Consider the following 25,676-nt stretch of genomic DNA (forward strand, 5'->3'; position numbering starts at 1 on the left):
ACCTTCCCGGCTACGGCTATTGGACCTCCAGGCTTTCCGCTGTACATCCTTGGATCCATCATGTACATTCTGTGACTTTAAGACAGTCTTGAGGAAAGACACCTACGAAATAATAATTTAAGAACGACGGCTGGGCACGCTGGCTCATGTCTATAATCCCAGCACTTTGGGAGGCCGAGGCGGGTGGATCACGGGGTCAGGAGTTCAAGACCAGCCTGGCCAAGATGGTGAAACCCCGTCTCTACTAAAAATACAAAAATTAGCCGGGCATGGCTGCGGGCGTCTGTAATCCAAGCTACTCGGGAGGCTGAGGCAAAGAACCATTTGAAGCCGGGTGGCGGAAGTTGCAGTGAGCCGAGATCACCGGGAGGTGGTGCCTGCCTGTAATCCTAACTAGTCGGGAGGCTGAGGCAGGAGAATCACTTGAACCCAGGAGGAAAATGTTGTAGTGAGCTGAGATTGTGCCATTGCACTCCAACCTGGGCAACAACATTGAAACTCTGTCTCAAAAAAAAAAAAAAAAAACAATAGGCCAGGTGCGGTAGCTCACGCCTGTAATCCCAGCACTTTGGGAGGCCGAGGCAGGTGAATCACAAGGTCAAGAGATGGAGACCATCCTGGCCAACATGATGAAACCCCGTCTCTATTAAAAATGCAAAAATTAGCTGAGCATGGTGGCGCACGCCTGTAGTCCCAGCTACTCGGGAGGCTGAGGCAGGAGAACTGTTTGAATCCAGGAGGCAGAGGTTGCAGTGAGCCGAGATCACACCACTGCACTCCAGCCTGGTGACAGAGTGAGACTCCATCTCAAAAAAAAAAAAAAAAAAAGAAGACATGAATATACTTCACACAACTGAACTGCACACTTCAACACGGTTAGATGGTAATTATCATGTTATAAGTATTTTACCACAGGTTAACATGTTTCACAACTTGAAAAGGAAGTAATTACCTTCAGCTCTCCGAGTTCTAGAATTTGTAACATTTCACCCCCTGCTCCTTCCTGATCTGCACTGGAGCATCTTCCTTCTATCCCTGCTCTACTCAGAGTCCACTTTCCCTTCCCTCACATCAGCTTCATTGAGGCTGGTTTGAACCTAACGCAAAACATTCTCACTAACGACTGAATTCCCACCAAGATTTCCATATTATCACAGTATGCTTTTAATCTTCTAAGATATTAAATATTTGTTCTCATCATAGCTAAAATGCAATGCAAATCCCATCTCAGATGTGGGTCAGATACCTATGAATCTCCTGAGGTAGTTATTGAAATAACTTTTTTTTTTTTTTTTTTTGGGATGGAGTGTCACTCTCACCCATGCTGAAGTGCAGTGGCGCTACCTTGGCTCACGGCAACCTCCACCTCCCAGATTCAAGCAATTCTTGTGCCTCAGCCTCCCAAGTAGCTGGGATTACGGGTGCCCGCTACCATGCCTGGCTAATTTTTGTCTTTTTAGTAGAGATGGGGTTGCACCATGTTGGCCCATCTGGTCTTGAACTCCTGACCTCAAGTGATCCACCTGCCTCAGCCTCCCAAAGTGCTGGGATTACAGGCATGAGCCACCACACCTGGCCTGAAATAATATCTTTCAAATTCTTTGCAGAATTTGTTCTTTTCTGATTTCTGCACATAGGATAAAAAACAAAACATGTACTAGGATTTCGAGAGAAGCATGGGTAATCTAAAAAGATGAAAGAGCAACCACACCTATCCCACAGCTACGCTAGATTTCATAGGAAAGGTAGCTGGCCCAGTTTGGAGCTAGGAGGAATGTCAAACACATGAAGAAATGAGAAGCAAGGAAATGCCATCATGCATGAATGCTTCATGGCACCCATGATGTCCCTGCTTAGGAGGTAGTGGTATAGATGACTAGATGATAAGGACAAAGATGAGAAGGTGTGAAGTTGTCCAAGTCCAACAGCTCAACTGAACTTTCCTAAATGGAATTTTTAAAAAGTGGTAAATTTAAAAACTTCCCCCGGCTCACGTGGTGGCTCACGCTTGTAATCCCAGCACTTTGGGAGGCTGAGGCGGGCGGATCATTTGAGGTCGGGTTTTGAGACTAGCCTGGCCAACATGGTAAAACCCCGACTCTACTAAAAATACAAAAATTAGCTGGGCATGGTGGTGGGCACCTGTAATCCCAGCTACTTGAGAGGCTGAGGCAGGGGAATCGCTTGAAGCCAGGAGGTGGAGGTTGCAGTGAGCCAAGATCACACCATTATACTCCAGCCTGGGCAACACAGGGAGACTCGTCTCGGGGCTGGGAAAAAAAAAAGAAAAAAAAAACTTCCTCCAATTTATACCGAAAATTCTCTCTTCAGGACTAAGTGGCATAGAGAATGTTAAATGTGCCTCGATATCTTCATAACTCATATATTTTCTGTTTTCTACATATCTTGAAAGGCAGTGCCAAATGACGTGTAATTATCTAGGTGGTAAAACTGAAACATACTTCCTCTTCCCTTGAATATAAAAAAGCATTGTGGTATTAGTACTTTTATCTTGGATCATTGTTCAGAAGGAGGTTCAGCCCCCAGACAACCACATTTTTACTGCCATGAATGGCAAGAGAAAATGTAGAGCTCAACTTACCCAATGGAAAAAAGGCTCAAAAGACAAATTATGGCACAACTTAGCAGCCAAATTCTTACCAAGTACAGACTTTTGACATACTGATCTCTCTCCAGTTGCAACTGGGAACATGCACTTTGAATGATGTCATTCAAAATTACCCTGCCCAGACACACTTTTCATTGATTCTCTGGAGGGCAGTTCTAAGAGATTCTCTGGGGCTTTCTCTGCATCATGAGACGCAGTGCAGTTCTGCCCTTCATCTTCTGGCAGTTTGTCACCTCATCCCTATGACCTCAGAGGAACTTTGTCTCAGGCCAATTGTTTGTTCCTTGAGCTCTTCCATTTCCCCTAAAAATCATTTGCTGCCCCTCTAAATGGCCTACATCTCCATCTATCTCCCTCTCCCCTCAGAAGAGGGTGCTCTTTAAGCATCAACCATCCGGCCCTTCTAGCAGTCTCATTTTTCAGCTGGTTCCCATGTTTATGCCTGTTCTATGTTTTTCTTCTCCTGTTAAGCTGTCTGTTGTCAGCTCATTTCTGCAGTGAATCTTCAGAGAGGAGACTGGAAGCTTTCCTTCCACCCATATGCTAGAACTATAAAGCAGAAGAGTTTAGAAAGAATTTCCTATTTAAGTGATGAAACCTCATATTCCATTTCTGATAAATAACACTAAGGTTAAAAAAAGTTATTTTTGACCAAAAGCTCTGTTGACATTTTATTAAACAAACACCAACCTATTTAATTTTCATAATATAAATGGCAGATATTTTTATAATTCTTATGCTAATAAATCATTTCCCTGATTTTTTGGGTAAAACCACATATTCATAATGAAGTCCAGAAACGTGAATTGTTTTAAATAATTTCTTCTTATTTGTGATTACAAGTATACCTCTACAGAAAGTTAGTATACTCACACAAAGGCTAGTTTTCCAGAGGAAAATGGCAAGTGTAGAAATTCCCAGAAACACAATAATGATAACTATCCAAGGAATTCCACAAAAGTCAGTCCCAGGATGAAAACCATCAGGCAGAGAATTGATAACCTGGAATAATAATAGTTGAAATAATGAAAAGGTCAATGACACTGACAATATTTCACTCAGAAAGAATCATCCTTAGAAACCGTCAACCTCCTCCAAAAGGTAACCACATCCCTCAGATATCACCGTGGGATTCCACTGCTACAAAAAAGAACAGAAGTTAGAAGTCTCATGTTTTTCAGATGGCTGGTAGTGTTTTTAGGCATTGCAAATGTGGGGTGTCATCTTTCTTGGTATAAAGCAGGGATATCCAATCTTTTGGCTTCCCTGGCTATATTAAAAGAAGCAAAGTTGTCTTGAGCCACACATAACATACACTAACACTAACAATAGCTGATGATCTAAAAAAAGCTCTTTTTTTTTTTTTTTTTGGAGACAGTGTTCCGCTCTGCTCAGTCGTCCAGGCTGGAGTGCAGTGGTGCAATCTCGGCTCACTGCAACCTCCAGCTCCTGGGCTCAAGCCATTCTCCTCCCTCAGCCTCCCGAGTAGCTGAGATTACAGGTCTCTGCCACCATGCCCGACTAATTTTTGTATTTTTAGTAGAGATGAGGTTTCACCATGTTGGCCAGGCTGGTCTCGAACTCCTGACAGGCGATCTGCCTGCCTCGGCCTCCCAAAGTGCTGGGATTACAGGCGTGAGCCACCGTGCCTGGCCATTTTTTTGCTTTTGTTTTTGTCTGTTGTTTTTGAGGTGGGGTGTCACTCTGTCACCCAGGCTGGAGTGCAGTGGCGTGCTCTCGGCTCATTGCAACCTCTGCCTCTCAGGTTCAAGTGATTCTCCTGCCTCAGCCTCCTGAGTAGCTGGGAGTACAGGTGCCTGACAGTGCACTCAGCAAATTTTTGTATTTTTTGTGGAGATGGGGTTTTGCCATGTTGGCCAGGGTGGTCTCAAACTCCTGACCTCAGGTAATCTGCCCGCCTCAGCCTCCCAAAGTGCTGGGATTAGAGGCAAGAGCCACTGCACCTGGCCAGAATCTCATAATGTTTTAAGAAAGTTTACAAATTTGTGTTGAACTGCATTCAAAACTGTCCTGGGCCACATGCAGCCCATCACTCATGGGTAAGACAAGCTAAGTATAAAGTAATTATCTTATCTTTTCTTTTCTGTTTTGAGACAAAGTCTTGCTCTGTTACCCAGGCTAGATTGCAGTGGCATGATCTCAGGTCACTGCAACCTCCGCCTCCCGGGTTCAAGCGATTCTCCTGCCTCAGCCTACTGAGTAACTGGGATTACAGGTGCCTGCCACTGTGGTCGGCTAATTTTTGTATTTTTAGTAGAGACAGGGTTTCACCATGTTGGCCAGGCTGGTCTCCAACTCCTGACCTCATGATCTACTTGCCTCGGCCTCCCAAAGTGCTGGGAATACAGGTGTGAGCCACTGCGCCTGGCCAGTAGTTATCTTTTCTTTAAAGTTATTTACTTGTTTTTCAAATTGACATGTAACATTGGATGCATTTATTATATATCACATGATAAAAGAATCCCTCTAAATAATACTTCTCTCTTGGATTATGTGAATCTTTGTCATTTAAAGCTCAGCATAAGTAAAAAAAAAAAAAAAAAAAAAATACAATGAAGGGATTACTTCATTCACAAATAAGTATCAAATTTTAGTGCTTCAAAATTAACAAGGTGGGCCGGGCGCGGTGGCTCATGCTTGTAATCCCAGCAATTTGGGAAGCCGAGGTGGGTGGATCACGAGATCAGGAGATTGAGACCATCCTAGCTAACATGGTGAAACCCCATCTCTACTAAAAATACAAAAAATTAGCAGGGCCTGGTGGCACACGCCTATAGTTCCAGCTACTCGGGAGGCTGAGGCAGACGAATCACTTGAACCGGGGAGGCAGAGGTTGCAGTGAGCCGAGATTGCACCACTGCACTCAGCCTGGGTGACAGAGTGAGACTCCGTCTCCAAAAAAAAAAAAAAAAAAATGACCAAGGTGGAGATCATGCAAATGGCATGAAGAGTGTGGGATTTCTCTAAGACTGTTCATATTCATTCCATTAGACTCTTATGTGAGTGAAGACGAAGACTTCCCCTGAGTAAGTTCAGACAGCTTGTGATAGCATTTCTACATCGATTCCTCAGGATTTAACTATATATTTTTGAAAACATCTCAATTTTAAATGTTTCTTTCAAGATGGTGAATTAAACAGAGATAGCCCTTCAACAGGTTGAACTCAGCATATGCTGAGTCTGAAATGCAAATCACGGAGTTAGAGAACCATACAACAATGGTAATGATTCAGAAACATGGTGTTGAGCAGAATAAGGCAGACACAAAAGAGTACCTATGGCATGGCATGCATCTGTATACGCGAAATTCCAGAATAAGCAAGCTAACCCATGATAAGAAAGAGACTGGCCGGGAAGAGTGAGACTTCACTTTCTGGGGTGACATAACAGTTAGATCTTGGCTGGGCACGATGGTTTACGCTTGTAATCCCAACGCTTTGGGAGGCCGAGGCGGGTGGATCAACTGAGGTCGGGAGTTCAAAACCAGCCTGACCAACAAGGAGAAACCCTATCTCTACTAAAAATACAAAATTAGCTGGGCGTGGTGGCACACGGCTGTAATCCCAGCCACTCGGGAGGCTGAGGCAGGAGAATTGCTCGAACCTGGGAAGCAGAGGTTGCGGTGAGCTGATATTGTACCACTGCACTCCAATGGGCAACAAGGGATATTGTGCCATTGCACTCCAGCCTGGGCAACAAGGGAGAAACTCTGTCTCAAAAAAATGATAATAATAAAATAAAAATAAAAATAATAAAAATAAAATAATGTAGATCTTGAACGGGGGTTGGGTTATGCTAGTGTACGTACTTTCCAAAGTTAGTAAACTTACACTTAAGGTTATATATTTTGGCCGCGCACGGTGGCTCACGCCTGTAATCCCAGCACTTTGGGAGGCTGAGGCAGGCGGATCACGAGGTCGAGAGATGGAGACTATCCTGGCGAACATGGTGAAACCCCGTCTATACTAAAAATACAAAAATTAGCCAGGCGTGGTGGTCTGCGCTTGTAATCCCAGCTACTCAGGAGGCTGAGGCAGGACAACTGCTTGAACCCCAGAAGCGGAGGTTGCAGTGAGCCGAGATCTTGCCACTGCACTCCAGCCTGGGTGACAGAGTGAGACTCTGTCTTAAAAAATAAAAATAAAAACAAAGTCGTCAAACCAGATGACACAAATCAAATGATATTTCACTTTGTTTTGGTCCATTTCGTTTTTCTGAGACAAGAGTGCAGCGGGGCCATCTCGGCTAACTGCAACTTCCAGCTCTTAGGCCCAAGCGATCCTCCCACCTCAGCCTCTCCGTTAACTGGAATAACAGGTATGCACCACCAGGCCCGACTAATCTTTTTTGGAATTTTTTGTAGAGATGGGGTTTCGCTATGATGCCCTGGCTAGTCTTCAACTCCTGGACTCAAGTGATCTGCCCACCTCGGCCCCCTAAAGTGCTGGGATTACAGGCCTGAGCTGTGTAATTTCATGCCGCGTGACACAGCCCGCTAACAAGGAAGAAACCCCGCGGGTCCAGCGTCTACTCACATAGGTGGGGTGATGGCTGATAAATCCCAGCAGGAGGAGCCAAAAGAGCAGCCACCACACCGGCATGTCCTGGTCCTCTCAGGGAGCCCTGAGGCGGCCAGGACAGAGGCGGGGGTGGCTTAGGGCGGGGGGAGGGAAGGGGACGGGGACGGGGATGGGGAGGTGGAGGGAAGGGGGAGGGGAGGGGAGGGGAGGGGAGGGGAGGGAAGGGAAGGGAAAGGAGGAGAAGGGGGCTGTTGGGCACCTGGAGGTGGAAGAGGAGGAGGAGGAGGAGGAGGAAAAAGGGGTCTGGGAAAGGATCCGGTTCAAATTAAGTTCTCAAGCGCTGGTGGAAGGTTTAGCTACAGGTCACGGAGAAGGTCAATCAGGGAAGCAACAGGACGCGCAGGGCAAGGGAGCGTGAGGCTTAGGAGCAGTTAGATGGAGACCAAGGTTCCGCTTTCCACCAAACCTTCTTCGGTCTGGGCCCTCTCTTAGCAACCCTGGGATTTTATACTCCCTCTCCACCAATCCCTGACGCCGGTGGTGCGGCCTCACAATGGACATCCCACGAGCGCCCCGCCATTGGACGAGCGCCCCGCCATTCCAATGCCCCCTCCCCCATCTCAGCCCCCCACCCTCCTCCCAAGAACAGGTCCTCTCTGGAACCTTCACAAACCTGATTTCTGGTCCTCCCCAACCAGCTCCCTGTCCCTGCTTCTGGGCACTCCTTCCTTCCTGAGCTCCCAGGGTTCCTCAAGGTCAAACACGGAGAAACCCTATCGCTACTAAAAATACAAAATTAACTGGGTGTGGTGGCACACGGCTGTAATCCCAGCCACTCGGGAGGCTGAGGCAGGAGAATTGCTCGAACCTGGGAAGCAGAGGTTGCGGTGAGCTGATATTGTACCACTGTACTCCAATGGGCAACAAGGGATATTGTGCCATTGCACTCCAGCCTGGGCAACAAGGGAGAAACTCTGTCTCAAAAAAATAATAATAATAAAATAAAAATAAAAATAATAAAATTAAAATAATGTAGATCTTGAATGGGGGTTGGGTTATGCTGGTGTACGTACTTTCCAAAGTTAGTAAACTTACACTTAAGGTTGTATGTTTTGGCCGGGCGCGGCGGCTCACGCCTGTAATCCCAGCACTTTGGGAGGCTGAGGCAGGCGGATCACGAGGTCGAGAGATGGAGACTATCCTGGCGAACATGGTGAAACCCAGTCTATACTAAAAATACAAAAATTAGCCAGGCGTGGTGGTCTGCGCTTGTAATCCCAGCTACTCAGGAGGCTGAGGCAGGACAATTGCTTGAACCCCAGAAGCGGAGGTTGCCGTGAGCCGAGATCTTGCCGCTGCACTCCAGCCTGGGCGACAGAGTGAGACTCTGTCTAAAAAAAACAAAGTCGTCAAACCAGATGACACAAATCAAATGATATTTCACTTTGTTTTGGTCCATTTCGTTTTTCTGAGACAAGAGTGCAGCGGGGCCATCTCGGCTAACTGCAACTTCCAGCTCTTAGGCCCAAGGGATCCTCCCACCTCAGCCTCTCCGTTAACTGGAATAACAGGTATGCACCACCAGGCCCGACTAATCTTTTTTGGAATTTTTTGTAGAGATGGGGTTTCGCTATGATGCCCTGGCTAGTCTTCAACTCCTGGACTCAAGTGATCTGCCCACCTCGGCCCCCTAAAGTGCTGGGATTACAGGCCTGAGCTGTGTAATTTCATGCCGCGTGACACAGCCCGCTAACAAGGAAGAAACCCCGCAGGTCCAGCGTCTACTCACATAGGTGGGGTGATGGCTGATAAATCCCAGCAGGAGGAGCCAAAAGAGCAGCCACCACACCGACATGTCCTGGTCCTCTCAGGGTGCCCTGAGGCGGCCAGGACAGAGGCGGGGGTGGCTTAGGGCTGGGGGAGGGAAGGGGACGGGGACGGGGAGGCGGAGGGGAGGGGGAGGGGAGGAGAGGGAAGGGAAGGGAAAGGAGGAGAAGGGGGCTGTTGGGCACCTGGAGGTGGAAGAGGAGGAGGAGGAGGAGGAGAAAGGGGTCTGGGAAAGGATCCGGTTCAAATTAAGTTCTCAAGCGCTGGTGGAAGGTTTAGCTACAGGTCACGGAGAAGGTCAATCAGGGAAGCAACAGGACGTGCAGGGCAAGGGAGCCTGAGGCTTAGGAGCAGTTACATGGAGACCAAGGTTCTGCTTTCCACCAAACCTTCTTCGGTCTGGGCCCTCTCTTAGCAACCCTGGGATTTTATACTCCCTCTCCACCAATCCCTGACACTGGTGGTGGAGCGGTGACGCCTGGGACATAAGACATAAGTTCAATTTGGGACAGAAGACTGAGGGACATGGCACCATCCAAGTAGACATGTTAAGAATTAAAAAAATAAAAATTAAAAAGCTATCAGGAAAGTAGCTGGAAATGGGTCTACAGCCCCAAGAGGAGCCTGAACTGAAAATATACATATGAAATGGGAGTTTAAAAACTAGATTCCTGGACAGATGCAGTGGCTCACGCCTATAATCCCAGCACTTTGGGAGGCCAAGGCGGGCGGATCGTCTGAGGTCAGGAGTTTGAGACCAGCCTGACCAACATGGTGAAACCTCATTTCTACTAAAAATATAAAAAATCTGCTGGGTGTGGTGGCTGGCGCCTATAATCCCAGCTATTCAGAAGGCCAAGGCAAGAGAATCGCTTGAACCTGGGAGGCAGAGGTTGCAGTGAACCGAGATTGCGCAACTACACTCCAGCCTGGGCAACAGAGCGAGACTCCATATCAAAAAACAAACAAACAAACAAACAACAACAACAACAACAAAAAAAACCCAGATTCCTAATTTTACTCTCCCCCAACCAACCCCCCAAATCAGGTCAACTTGTACATGTATTCTTTCTAAATATCAGAATCAAAAATTAACTACGAAAAGTAAGAACTTTTTGCCCATGCTTTTTAAAATGTTTGAAAATACTGAACTTTTACAGTCTAGGTACTTACTGGAAAATAATCTGGTTCTCACCTTTTCCCTTGTTGCCCAGTGCAGGCTCGGTTACACACCAACAGGACAATCTTGTCGCTGCCTGCTCTTGAGGTGGGCGAATCCATTTTCCCTTGCTTTGCTGCAGTTTGTGTAGGAGAAGACAGTCTATGATAATCCAAGCCAAATTTCAAGTGGTTTAGGTTGTTGTTTAAATGAATTCCTGAAATAGAATAAAAACAACTCATTTTATCTCTTCAAAATTATTTTTATTCACTCATTATGAAGAAATTTACCCAACAGAGAAAATTTTTTTTAAAAATGTCATTATGTAAATTAAACTGCAATCAAAAAAAGAAACATCCTACTTAGATTACTCATCTAGCCGTTAGAGAATTTCTTTAGCATCCATTATTATTTCCTTTAAACTAGCCTTACCTATCTTAAAAACTGAAAATTAAAACTGCACTTCAGTGAATGTTAGATAGTTTTAGAAGGGCATGTGTGCTAAGATGATTCACCAAGAAAATTTAGTGAGGTCATGCAACCAGTAATCAAACAAATTTTTAAAAAATAAAGATGAGAATATGTGGAATGTTCTTCAATATTAAATAGCAGTTTCTTCTCCCTGATTAAAGAGCCAGACTTATAAGAAATAAAAGGTAAATTACACACTACACCTACTAGACTCAGAGCCATCAGGAGAATCTTCCAACTTGGAATACAGTCTACTAGACTGGATCAATCCACATTAAAGTTAACAAAAATATATATTTGACAGGCACAGTACTGATCCTCCCAAATGCTCCAAAGCAGAGCTCCCTGTCAATCAAAGTACCCAGCAACTCAGCACCCAGCACAACCCCAATAAATGCCTGACTACCTGTTCATTCCTTTAATCCTTTGGAAGTACAGCCTAGGGAAATGACACCCCAGCTGGAAAAGAGAAGAAACCCCTCCTACCACCACCATAAATAATAACACCACCAAAAAGAGAATAAAATACAAATGGCTTACACAAAAGTATTTATAGCAGAATGCTGGCAATAACCTCAATACTCAGCAATCTAAGACTCACTGAACCTATTAAGATACCTCAACATTATAACAATTTAAAATGACAAGTACATAGTTAATGCCAATATAAAGTCCAGATGGAGTTTAAAAGAACAACACATAAAAACTAGAAATAAGAAAAAAGCTGAATCTTTTTCAAGCCACTAGAGGGAAGAAAACTTTTTAAGCTTAAACACCATAAAGAAATCACAAAAGGAACAGGAGTAGATCTTACTTCCTAACCATTTTAAACTCTGGTATGAGAAAATAAAAATAATAGATATCTGAAGTTGAGACAATAAACTCGTTTCCCAGGTTCTTGGCAGAGGTAAGGGTGGGAAGACCTGTTCTCCTAGAATTGATGTGGACTCCTGACGAGATGAGGGGATGCCACATTGTCAACTGCACAGAAATCAAGCTCTGTGTTCAAACTGTGGACGCATTTACTGCCAGCTGTGTGAGCTGGGAGTGGTTACTTCATCTCCAAGTCTCAGCTTCCTCACTGGTAATGTGGGGAAAGCAGTAGCCTCATTATGTATTGAACAAAACATCTGTTAAGGCCTTAGGATAGAGGCTAATGCACACTCAATAAGGCAGTCTCTGGCTAGAATACAATAACCTTTGGATTCACCAAATTCACTTATAAATAGAAGCTTAGTGTTAACCCTAAGCAACTGGGGTGGGAACAGGATTTTGAGAAACTTTCAGTTGAACAAACATTACCTGGGCTCTTGCTGCATATTAAGAACTATACTGCACTGCTGGGTATAGCAAGATAAAGCAAAATGTGGCCCCAGCTCCAGAGGACTTCACAGTGTGGTGGGAAGGACAGAGAAGAAAACAAATCATTTCCACATAACACACTGGTGTGAGAGATTAACAGAAGAGCAGGAGTTCAACAGCCAGCCTGCAGGTAAAGGGAGTGAGGAAAGGCCCTCTGGACAAGATAATTTAGGTGTTTTTTACTGTAATGCAATAAAATTAGAAACAATCCAAACAAAAACACATACGGGGAAATGTAACAACTGGAAAAGAAAGACAAACAAGCACCTGGGTCAAAGAAGAAGAAGTGAAATAATAGACTATCTAGAAAATATTGTAAATATGAGTAGACCAGACAAAACTGAATTGTAAGCTGGCATTGGAGAAAGCTGGCCAACCCAATATACAAGATCACCAAAAGAATCAGAAACTGGAGGCGCCAGAGGCCTCTGGAAGTAGAGGGTGAAGTAAAAGAGGAATTAAAATAAGGACTTTCAACAAGAGCACCAAGACCATTCAACGAGGACAGTACAATCTCTTCATCAAATGGTGCTGGGACAAGTAAATATTTACTTGTCCCAGAATGGAGTTTGGTCCCTACCTCATACAATTTATAAAAATTAACTTAAAATGTATCAACAACCTAAATGTAAGAGCTAAAACTACAAAACTCAGAAGAAAACACAAGAGTAAATCTTTATGACCTTGGATGTGGTGACGGATTCTTAGATATGACAACAAAATTATCAGCAACAAAAGAAAAAACAGACTTCATCAAAATGAAGAACTTTTGTACATCAAAGAACACTATCCAGAAAGAGAAAAAACCCAGAGAATGGAATAAAATACTTGCAAGTCATATATCCCGTAACGGTCTAGTATTATACATCCTTACAAAGAATTCTTACAACTCAACAAAAAGATAATGCAATTTAAAATGGGAAAAAGACTTGAATAGACGTTTCTCCAAAGAGAATATGTAAATGGCCAAACAAGCACATGACAAGATGTTCATCATCACTTACTATAAGAGAAATGCAAGTCAAAACCTCAATGAAGTAACACTTCACATTCACCAGGATGGCTAAAATCAAAAAGATGAAAAATCAATGTTGGCAAAGATGTGGAGAAATTAGAACTCTCATCTATTGCTGGTGGAAACGTAAAATGATCCAGCTCCTGTGGAAAACAATTTGGCAATTCCCCAAGAAGACAACCATAGAATTATGACATGATCCATCAATTCCATTCCTAGGTATACACCCAAAAGAACTGAAAACAGGTATTCAAACAAATACTAGTACACAAATGCTCATAGTAGGACTATTCACAATAGACAAAAGGTAGGAAAAAAACAAATGCCCATCAACAGATTAATGAACAAAATGTGGTACATGCATATGTATGTATGGAATCATGTTCAGCCATTAAAAAGGAATGACGTGGATCCGTTCAAAGATGGACGAACAGGAACAGCTCTGGTCTGCAGCTCCCAGCATGATCGACGCAGAAGACGGGTGATTTCTGCATTTCCAACCGAGATACCTAGTTCATCTCATTGGGACGGTTGGACAGTGGGTGCCACCCACGGAGGGTGAGCTGAAGCAGAGTGGGGCGTCACCTCACCTGGGAAGCTCAAGGGGTCGGGGGATTTACCTTTCCTAGCCAAGGGAAGCTGTGACAGACTGTACCTGGAAAAACAGGACACTTCTGCCCAAAAGACACTTCTGCGCTTTTTCCAAGGTCTCAGCAACCAGCAGACAAGGAGATTCTCTCCTGTGCCTGGCTCGGTGGGTCCCATGCCCACAGAGCCTTGCTCACTGCTAGTGCAGCAGTCTGAGAACGAACTGTGAGGCGGCAGCCTGGCTGGGGGAGGGGCATCCACCATTGCTGAGGCTTGAGTAGGTAAACAGAGCGGCCAGGGAGCTCGAACTGGGCAGAGCCCCCCCGCAGCTCAGCAAGGCCTGCTGCCTCTATAGACTCCTCCTCTGAGGGCAGGGCATAGCTGAACAAAAGGCAGCAGACAGCTTCTGCAGACTTAAGGGTCCTTGTCTGACAGCTCTGAAGACAGCAGTGGTTCTCCCAGCATGGCATTTGAGCTCTGAGAATGGACAGACTGCCTCCTCAAGTGGGTCCCTGACTCCCATGTAGCCTAACTGGGAGACACCTCCCAGTAGGAACCAACAGACACCTCACACAGGCGGGTGCCCGTCTGGGACGAAGCTTCCAGAGGAAGGATCAGGCAGCAATATTTGCTGTTCTGCAGCCTCCACTGGTAATACCCAGGCAAACATGGTCTGGAGTGGACCTCCAGCAAACTCCAACAGACCTGCAGTTGAGGGACCTGATCAGTAGGAGGAAAACTAACAAACAGAAAGGAATAGCACCAACATCAACAAAAAGGACATCTACACCAAAACCCCATCTGTAGGTCACCAACATCAAAGATCAAAGGTAGATAAAACCACAAAGATGGGGAGAAACCAGAGCAGCAAGGCTGAAAATTCTAAAAACCAGAGCGCCTCTTCTCCTCCAAAGGATTGCAGCTCCTCGCCAGCAATGGAACAAAGCTAGATGGAGAATGACTTTGATGAGTTGACAGAAGTAGGCTTCAGAAGGTTGGTTCTCTGAGCTAAAGGAGCATGTTCAAACCCAACGCAAGGAAGCTAAAAACTTGAAAAAAAGGTTAGATGAATGGCTAACTAGAATAAACAATGAAGAGAAGAGCTTAAATGACCTGATGGAGCTGAAAACCATGGCATGAGAACTTTGTGATGCATGCACAAGCTTCAATAGCCAATTCGATCAAGTGAAAGGGTATCAGTGACTGAAGATCAAATTAATGAAATAAAGTGAGAACACAAGGTTAGAGAAAAAGAGTAAAAAGAAATGAACAAAGCTTCCAAGAAATATGGGGCTACGTGAAGAGACCAAATCTATGTTTGATTGCTCTACCTGAAAGTGATGGGAAGAATGGAACCAAGCTGGAAAACACTCTTCAGGACATTATCCAGGAGAACTTCCCCAACCTAGCAAGGCAAGCCAACATTCAAATTCAGGAAATATAGAGAACACCACAAAGATACTCCTCGAGAAGAACAACCCCAAGACACATAACTGTCAGATTCACCAAGGCTGAAATGAAGGAAAAAATATTAAGGGCAGCCAGAGTGAAAGGTCAGGTTACCCACAAAGGGAAGCCCATCAGACTAACAGCAGATCTCTCGGCAGAAACCCTACAAGCCAGAAGACAGTGGGGCCAATATTCAACATTCTTAAAGGAAAGAATTTTCAACCCAAAATTTATATCCAGCCAACCTAAGCTTCATAAGTGAAGGAGAAATAAAATCCTTTACAGACAAGCAAATGCTGAGAGATTTTGTCACCACCAGGCCTGCCTTACAAGAGCTCCTGAAGGAAGCACTAAACATGGAAAGGAACAACCGGTACCAGCCACTGCAAAAACATGCCAAATTGTAAAGACCATCAATGCTAGGAAGAAACTGCATCAATTAACGGGCAGAATAACCAACTAACATCGTAATAACAGGATCAAATTCACACATAACAATATTAACCTTAAATGTAAATGGGCTAAATGCCCCAATTAAAAGACAGACTGGCAAACTGGATAGAGTCAAGACCCATCAGTGTGCGGTATTCAGGAGACCCATCTCATGTGCAGAGACACACGTAGGCTCAAAATAAAGGATGGAGGAAGATCTACCAAGCAAATGAAAAGCAAAAAAAAGCAGGGGTTGCAATCCTAGTCTCTCATAAAACAGACTTTAAACCAACAAAGATCAAAAGAGAAAAAGAAGGCCATTACATAATGGTACAGGGATCAATTCAACAAGAAGAGCTAACTATCCTAAATATATATGCAACCAATACAGGAGCACCCAGACTCATAAACCAAGTCCTTAGAGACCTACAAAGAGACTTAGACTCCCACACAATAATGGGAGACTTTAACATCCCACTGTCAATATTAAACAGATTGACAAGACAGAAGGTTAACAAGGATATCCAGGACTTGAACTCAGCTCTGCACCAAGCAGACCTAATAGACATCTACAGAATTCTCCACCCCAAATCAACAGAATATACATTCTTCTCAGCACCACATCGCACTTATTCTAAAATTGACCACATAAATGGAAGTAAAGCACTCCTCAGCAACTGTAAAAGAACAGAAACCACAACAAACTGTCTCTCAGACCACAGTGCAACTAAATTAGAACTCCGGATTAAGAAACTCACTCAAAACTGTACAACTACATGGAAACTGAAGAACCTGCTCCTGAATGACTACTGGGTAAATAACAAAATGAAGGCAGAAATAAATACGTTCTTTGAAAACAATGAGAACAAAGACAACGTACCAGAATCTCTGGGACACATTTAAAGCAGTGTGTAGAGGGAAATTTATAGCACTAAATGCCCACAAGAGAAAGCAGGAAAGATTTAAAATCAACACCCTAACATCACAATTAAAAGAACTAGAGAAGCAAGAGCAAACACATTCAAAAGCTAGCAGAAGGCAAGAAATAACCAAGATCAAAGCAGAACTGAAAGAGATAGAGACACAAAAAACCCTTCAAAAAAATAAATGAATCTAGGAGCTGGTTTTTTGAAAAAACCAACAAAATTGATAGACCGCTAGCAAGACTAACAAAGAAAAAAAGAGAGAAGAATCAAATAGACACAATAAAAATGATAAAGGGGATATCACCACTGATCCCACAGAAATACAAACTACCATCAGAGAATACTATAAATACCTCTACACAAATAAACTAGAAAATCTAGAAGAAATGGATAAATTCCTGGACACATACACCCTCCCAAGACTAAACCAGGCAGAAGTTGAATCTCTGAATAGACCAATAACAGGCTCTGAAATTGAGGCAATAATTAATAGCCTACCAACCAAAAAGAGTCCAGGACCAGACTGATTCACAGCCACATTCTAGGAGCTGGTACCATTCCTTCTGAAACTATTCCAATCAACAGAAAAAGAGGGAATCCTCCCTAACTCATTTTATGAGGTCAGCATCATCCTGATACCAAAGCCTGGCAGAGACACAACAAATAAAAGAATTTTAGACCAATATCTCTGATGAACATCGATGCAAAAATCCTCAATAAAATACTGGCAAACTGAATCCAGCAGCACATCAAAAAGCTTATCCACTATGATCAAGTTGGCTTCATCTCTGGGATGCAAGGCTGCTTCAACATATGCAAGTCAATAAACGTAATCCATCACATAAACAGAACCAATGACAAAAACCATACGATTATCTCAATAAATGCAGAAAAGGCCTTCAACAAAATTCAACAGCTCTTCATGCTAACAACTCTCAATAAACTAGATATTGATGGAATGTATATCAAAATAATAAGAGCTATTTATGACAAACCCACAGCCAATATCATACTGAATGGGCAAAAACTGGAAGCATTCCCTTTGAAAACTGGCACAAGACAAGGATGCCCTCTCTCACCACTCCTATTAAATATAGTGTTGGAAGTTCTGGCCAGGGCAATCAGGCAAGAGAAAGAAATAAAGGGTCAGGAAAAGACGAAGTCAAATTGTCCCTGTTTGCAGATGACATGATTGTATATCTAGAAAACCCCATCGTCTCAGCCCAAAATCTCCTTAAACTGATAAGCAACTTCAGCAAAGTCTCAGGATACAAAATCAATATGCAAAAATCACAAGCATTCCTATACACCAATAACAGACAGAGAGCCAAATCATGAGTGAACTCCCATTCACAATTGCTTCAAAGAGAATAAAATACCTAGGAATCCAACTTACAAGGGATGCGAAGGACCTCTTCAAGGAGAACTACAAACCACTGCTCAATGAAATAAAAGAGAACACAAACAAATGGAAGAACATTCCATGCTCATGGATAGGAAGAATCAATATCGTGAAAATGGCCATACTGCCCAGGGTAATTTACAGATTCAATGTCATCCCCATCAACCTACCAATGACTTTCTTCACAGAATTGGAAAAAACCACTTTAAAGTTCATATGGAACCAAAAAAGAGCCTGCATTGCCAAGACAGTCCTAAGCAAAAAGAACAAAGCTGGAGGCATCACGCTACCTAACTTCAAACTATACTACAAGGCTACAGTAACCAAAACAGCATGGTACTGGTACCAACACAGAGATACAGACCAATGGAACAGAACAGAGGCCTCAGAAGTAACCACACATCTACAACCATCTGATCTTTGACAAATCTAACAAAAACAAGCAATGGGGAAAGGATTCCCTATTTAATAAATGGTGCTGGGAAAACTGGCTAGCCATATGTAGAAAGCTGAAACTGGATCTCTTCCTTACACCTTATACAAAAATTAATCCAAGGTGGATTAAAGACTTAAATCTTAGACCTAGAACCATAAAAACCCTAGAAGAAAACCTAGGCAATATCTTTAGGGACATAGGCATGAGCAAGGACTTCATGATTAAAACACCAAAAGCAAAGGAAACAAAAGCCAAAATTGACAAATGGGATCTAATTAAACTAAAGAGCTTCTGCACGGCAAAAGAAACTACCATCAGAGTAAACAGGCAACCTACAGAATGGGAGAAAATTTTTGCAATCTACCCATCTGACAAAGGGCTAATATCCAGAATCAACAAAGAACTCAAACAAATTTACAAGAAAAAAACAACCCCATCAAAAAGTGGGCAAAGGATATGAACAGACACTTCTCAAAAGAAGACATTTATGCATCCAACAGACACAGGAAAAAGTGCTCATCATCACTGGTCATCAGAGAAATGCAAATCAAAACCACAATGAGATACCATCGCACGCCAATTAGAATGGCAATCATTAAAAAGTCAGGAAACAACAGATGCTGGAGAGGATGTGGAGAAATAAGAATGCTTTTACACTGTTGGTGGGAGTGTAAATTAGTTCAACCATTGTGGAAGACAGTGTCACAATTCCTCAAGGATCTAGAATTAGAATTACCCTTTGACCCAGCAATCCCATTACTGGGTATATACCCAAAGGATTATATATCATGCTACTAAAAAGACACATGCACATGCACATAAAAAATTAACTCAAAATGGTTCAAAAAACTATAATATAAGAGCTAAAACTATAAAACTCTTAAAAGAAATTATGCGGTAAATCTTTATGACTTTGGATTTGATAAAGTGTCAGATATGACAACAAAAGCACAAGCAAAAAAAAAAAAAAATAGATAAACTGGACTTCAACAAAACTAAGAACTTTTATGTTTCAAAGGACATTATCAGGTAGTTAAAAGACCACCCACAGAATGGGAGAAAATATTTGCAAATCATATATCTGATAAGGGTCTAGTATTCAGCATATGTGAAAATTCCTAAAACTCAACAACAAATAGCAAACAATGCAATTTTAAGATGGGTAAAATATTTGAACAGACATTTTTCCAAATATAATATACAAATGGCCAACAAGCACAAGAAAAGATGCTCAACATGATGTCAGTCACAAACACAAATCAAAACCATAATGAGATACCACTTCATACCCACTACAATGGCTAAAATTAAAGAGTCAGATAATAATCAAGTGTCGGCAAGGACGTAGAGAAACTGGAACCCTCAAACACTGCTGATAAAAATGTAACGTGGTGTGGCCACTTTGGAAAACAGTCTGTAAGTTCCCCCAGATGATTAAACATAGAGTTACCACGCAACCCAGCAGTTCTATTCCCAGGTATGAAGAGAAACGAAAACATAAGTCCACACAAAAACTTGTGTGGAATGTTCACAGGAGCATTATTCATATTAGCCAGAAGGTGGAAACAACCCAAATGTTCATTAACAATGAATAAACAAAATGTGATCTATTCAAACAATAAAATATTATTTGGCCACAAAAAGGAATTAAGTATGATATATGCTACAACATGAATGAATCTTGAAAACATCACACTAAGTAAAGCCAGTCACAAAATACCACGTATTGTATGATTCCATTTATATGGAAGTCTAGACTAGGGAAATCTGTAGAAACAGAAAGAAGAATAGTGGGCTGGGTGTGGTGGCTCATGCCTGTAAGATTACCAGCACTTTGGGAGGCTGAGGCAGGTGGATCACTTGAGGTCAGGAGTTCGAGACCAGCCTGGCCAACATGGTGAAACCCCATCTCTACTAAAAATATAAAAATTAGACAGGTGTGGTGGCATGCGCCTGTGATCCCAGCTACTCGGGAGGCTAAGGCTGCAGTGAGCCAAGATCATGCACTGCACTCCAGCCTGAGCGACACAGCAAGACTCTGTCTCAAAAAGAAAAAGAGAGAGAGAGAAAGTAGAATAGTGACTGCTTAGAGCTTGGCAGGATGGGGAGACTGGAAGGTACCTTGGGGAGACAAAGCAGGAGCTAACGAGAATAGAAGCTGGAGAAGTGAATCCTCAGCACAGCAAATGGTAGGGAACATGGAAAAGCACATGGCATGTCTGAGAAACAGAGTAACCTGAAAGAGAAGACCTGAGGAAGGAGAGGAAATGGGAGTAGAGAGACTGGAAAGAAAGGCAAGGACCAAATCATGGCAGGGGAGGAGGGCGTTATGCTCCTTCCAAGGTGTTTAGATTTGATCTTAGAAAAGGGGAATCACTGGTAAATCAATAGCATGTAACATGATCAGAACTGTGTATTAGAGTAAGTCTGTGGAGAAATAACTAGAAAGGAGAAAGCTCAGTGGTAAAGATAAAAACTTACTGGAAAAGCTCAGTTGGGACTGGCCTGAACTATGTCAGTGGCAGTAGAATAAAGGCGAAAAATGCAGTGTGTGTCAACAGCTCTATGAGAGTTTTGAAGGAGAAGTTATCAAGCTTGGATCCAGTTTGAGTGAAGAAGAGGATAGTAGTGCCATTATTTCTAGAAAAAATGCAGGAGCAACCAATCTAAGAAAGAAATGCTAAGGGTAAGACACCTGTAGGATTTCTAAGTCGAAATTCCAGTAGGGAGGTGGAAGTCAAGGAATGGAACTGGAATCAAAAGAAAAGTTGAGGCTGGGGGGGAATTCAGTTCAAAAAATCAAGGCATGGAAAATCCTGATAAGAGCGGCGGTTCTCACTTTAGCTTGCATCATGATCACCTACCTAAAGGGCTTCTTTACCAGAGTTTCTCCTTTACTAGGTGTGGAGTAGGGACCAAGAATTTGCATTTCTAACCAGTTCCCAGGTAATACTGATGCATTAACAACCACTAGGGTAGAGCAAAAGAAGAGGAGCCCTAGGAGGAACCCTGAAGAATGCTGTGGCCAGGAGCAAAGTCTGAGTTGCTTGGTAACTCTTAAAATCAGAATAACCCCGTAACTCCAGGCACAGTGAGGAGACAAGCTAAGTTCCAAATCACAGCCCAAACCACAGTAAGAGGAACACTACTGTCCAGGGCTTTACTTCATTTTGCTGCCTATCAATGAAGAGTTACATGCAAATTTCTTAAAAGCAGGTACCAAGAAAACATTCTATAGCAAAAATGTCAGAATCTTAAGAGGTGATAGCAAAATTAAAAAGAAAAAAAAAAACAACCTATGGCATAGTATATCCTCCTGAATGTCATGATAAGATGCCAAAAAGGCTACTTAAAGGAGGTCACAGTCAGTCCTGAATCTCAATAAGAGGTTTTCCCAACTAAACTATGGATATATCTTTGCCTAAAACAGTAAGAGCTGCCTTCTTCTAGGAAAATATTACTGTAAGATTTTTACCATTATACCATCATAAAAAAATTATGTGTATTTTACCACAATTAAAAAAAAATGTATATCATTATATAATAGACAACTAAAAGGGTAGACTATAGTTAAACCTGCAAACCCAGGTGGCATTATGGAAACAGGAGCTCATTTACCTCTTTGACTGAGAATTCCTTCAAGCCTAAATATTTTGGGAGTCTCAAAGGCAAAAATACAGTCACTTTCATGGACTGTTTCCAGGTCGTCTGTATCACAAAAGGAACAATGGAACCCATCATAGTACATTTCTGTTAACACAATCTAAAAATAGGAAAAATGTAAACAGTTGGGTAACTGGAAATTCGATACTAATTGATCTCCCAATTCTATGAACTTCTCCAGACCATCAGGACTGGCAGTGGTCTGAGAGAGCTCTGAAACATCTCGCAGAGCCCACTTTATTTGCCTTTAATGAGAGAATCCTGGAAGCACAGTATCCTCTGTAATTATATAACAATATACAGTCACCCCTCCATATCTGTGGGTGCTACATCTGTGGATTCAACCAACTGCAGATCAAAAATATTCAGAAGAAAAAAAAAGGATGATTGAATGTATACTGAACAGTCTTTTTTTCTTGTCATTATTCCCTAAACAATATAGCATAACAACTATTTACATAACATTTACACTGTATTAAGTATTGTAAGTTATCTGGAGATGATTTAAAGTATATTGGAGGTACAACTATTATGTATCCATAAAATAAAAAGTAAAAATAAATAAAGTATACAGGATGATATGCTTAGGTTCTATGCAAATACTGTGCCATGTTATAAAAGGGATTAAAGCACTGTGGATTTTGGTATCCTAGTGCAAGGGTTCCTACAACCAATCCCATGGACACTGAGGGAAACCTGTACCCTGATGCAGAACTCCATGACTCTTAACTCCAGAGTTTCTCTAAGTTTTAATGTAGAAGAGAACCAGGAGATCACAATGTCTAACCTCCATTTCACTGAAAGAAGAGACGCCAAGAGACTTGCCTAAAGTTCTACAACGATTCAGCCTCATGTCGAGGACAGAGTCCACATCTGACTCTGAGGCTTTCTCCCATATCATTTAATTTTCTATTTTTCAAGCCTAAACCATGGATATTTGTATTGAAAAAAAAAATCAACTCAAATGTCCAAAAATACTAACTAATTAAACGTAGTATAGCCTTACTGGAATTATAAAGCTACTAAAAAGAATAAACTATATATATTTGCACTAACATGCAAAAATCTAAATACAAAGCAAGGTAAAAATAATATGTGTAAATGACTCTACTTATATAAAATAATGTATATATGCATGGAAAAAATCTAAATGAATACTATATAACATAGTATTAAAGTTAGTAACCCTTAGCATTAAGATACCTAGTATGAGATACTTCCTCTTTCTGTTATATTTCAAGAAATGGTTATTTTACAATAAAACAGAAAAACAGGACAGGCATGGCGGCTCAAGCCTGTAATCCCAGCACTTTGGGAGGCCAAGACAGAAGGACTGCTGAGGCCAGGAGTTCAAGACCAGCCTGGGCAACATGCCAAAACCTCATCTCTATGAAAAATACAAAAATCAGCTGGGTGTGGTGGCATGCGCCTACAATCCCCACTACTTGGGAAGCTGAGGTGGGAGGACTGCTTGAGCCCACAAGGTTGAGGCTGCAGTGAGCCATGATTGCACCAATGCACTCCAGCCTGGGCAACAGAGTGAGACCCTGTCTCAAACAATCCATACATACATACATACAAACAAACAAACAAAACAGAAAAACAAAAGATGGAGAGGAGAACACGGGAGACATTTAAAGACTTCATTATATGCTCAGCCGTGCTGTCTAGTGAAAAAGCACTGGATTGGGTATGCAGGTTCCAGTTCGGCCTGTCACCAACCAGCCCTGCAAACCTGAACAAGTCCCACGGCTTTTCTGAGCCTCTTTCAAATAAGGGAGTTGGACTGGACCCCTGAGGTCCCCTCTACCAGCACTAACATTCTGTGAATCTACCAGGTAAAAGGGGTTGGTGGTATATTCTACAAATAGTCCAGCAAAAATGTTCCTGGCACATTTTCCTTCTAATGAATTTAATGACCATGTTGTTTTTCTGCCGGTGAACATGCAAGTAAAATTCACTCTCTTCAGCAAACTGAGGTCAACAGCAAACTTGTAATTATTTCACCAATTTAAACCACATGCAAAAGGAGCCAGACAGTGCTGGAAGCTCTAAAGCTGCAACCAGATTTGCCCTGGACACCACCGAAGCCTCGCTCCCTCCCTTTCTGCCTTTCCCTCATCCTGAAGGGAAGAAAGAGCCAACGGGCTTTTCAGAGTAGGAAAGAATATGAACATTTTATCAACATGCCAGTACTTGGCCTGCAAAAATATGAGATATTTGCCATATTAGGGCAACACTGCTGGCTGTGTTTGTTTTACTGTGGTAACTTCCCAAATGAGGCCACATGAGGCCGAAGTACAAAACACCTTTATTAGTCCAGGGATTACACAGTAGCTTCCAGAAGCTACTACCTAGGGAGAGCAATTTAGCTACTGAGTCATCTTTCCTTAATAAATCTTAAATAAGGAATGTTTTTCCAGATAAAATAATAATAGTAAATTGAGTAAAAGCTATCTGCAAAAACATGTCAAGTCCAAACAGGTCAAAAGTATTTTTGGTAAATTTCAACATAACTGCTTATCAAACATTTACCCCAAAAGGGATGCGGCATGGGCACAACTTCCCTTTCTCTTCTCTAAACAAGGTAAGAGACTCTGGTCCAGCTGTAATGAGAAAACAAAACGTATTGAACATCTATTACATACAGAACACGGTACTAGCAAGATATCCACTCTTATCACCACAATGGGAAAGGGTTTTCTAGTGTCACTGCTTAAGTTTTCAAAGCCTCTTTGAGTATCAAACACTGTGAGGATGCTCCAGTGCCCACATACACATCCACAGGAATGATTTAAGAAGGGTTAAGTAATTATACCTTATGAACAAAGCTACAAGAAGGTCTTGGTGTAAAGTCACAGCTTCTTTTAAAATTACATACACCATTAAATGAAACATGAAAAGTTTCCCTATACATTTTAGTCTTTGGGGTCTTGATTTTTTTCCCTCAACTCTAAATGCAACTGGTTTTAAATCTCTATCCAACCATACTTGGCAAAGAACTATAAAAAATCCTAAGAGAACAGAAAGCAATACTTTTGTGGCTCATGTGTAACTGGTCTTAGCAGACTTATTACCTGATCAGTGGGGATCTTTGTTTCCATAGACACTGCTTCCCGAAGTCTGGCAACAGTCCCAGACAGAGGTACGGCCACACCAATCCTCATGCAGTGAGAACATTTGCCTTGATACACTACAGTGACATAGAGAGGCTTGTACAGATCAAAGTCAGATCTTCTCATTAGTCACTTATTTCAACTAAAATACAGAAGATGCAAAATAAACCTGAGATGAAATCAACAAAAAACTAAAGCTAACCCACACTGTTACTCGGAAGCCCAAATGGAAAAATTTCACTTGGCTCTAAGCAGAACTATCAATCATCGAGATCTTTGGAAAAGGCAATCTTCATAAAATGAACATTCTATGAACCAAACAAAAATATATCTACACTTGATTCTGTGCTTTGTATTTTCTTTAGAACAGCATAACTCCTGGAAATGTTGAGAAATTGTTCAAAATAAAGCAACTAAGAAACAGGAAATGTAAAGTAAGGTCTCTAGAGAATCCTGAAGTCACTCAGCAGCCCTCCCCATCCCCCGATACTATGTGTGGATGACAAACCGGGCCAGACTACACAGCCCCTGCTTGCCTCATGTGCCTGCTCACCCTGCAAACTCAGGAGGGCATTTATTCTTGTAAGGTTGTAGCAATGACTGTATTCAATCCCATTATTAATCCCATTACCTGTCTAAATAAGTAAGAAGACCTAATAG

The 25,676-nt window shown here is 42.3% G+C and overlaps 1 protein-coding gene across 7 annotated transcripts in view; it reads right to left on the reverse strand.

The window, feature by feature from the left end:
* The window catches only part of LOC129050877 (ubiquitin carboxyl-terminal hydrolase 31-like), a 47,737-nt gene that overhangs the window by 304 nt on the left and 21,757 nt on the right, over positions 1-25,676 (reverse strand). Inside the window, exons 5-9 of one of the 7 annotated variants that reach the window (XR_010137835.1) lie at positions 24,978-25,093; positions 21,856-22,000; positions 10,193-10,373; positions 3,503-3,631; positions 7-102 (exon numbers count right to left, since the gene is read on the reverse strand). Coding sequence is in view for 4 of the 7 variants with exons in the window: in XM_063717650.1 (XP_063573720.1) it covers positions 3,568-3,631; positions 10,193-10,373; positions 21,856-22,000; positions 24,978-25,093 (506 nt within the window). In the remaining 3 variants the exon portion in view is untranslated. Of the gene's footprint in view, positions 1-6; positions 103-1,249; positions 3,632-10,192; positions 10,374-21,855; positions 22,001-24,435; positions 24,507-24,977; positions 25,094-25,676 lie in introns of those variants that run through there. The other 6 variants (XR_010137834.1, XM_063717650.1, XR_010137836.1 and 3 more) reach the window with 6 other exon arrangements.

Source organism: Pongo abelii, chromosome 18 (genome assembly GCF_028885655.2).
Source record: "Pongo abelii isolate AG06213 chromosome 18, NHGRI_mPonAbe1-v2.0_pri, whole genome shotgun sequence".
Classification (NCBI taxonomy): Eukaryota; Metazoa; Chordata; class Mammalia; order Primates; family Hominidae; genus Pongo; species Pongo abelii.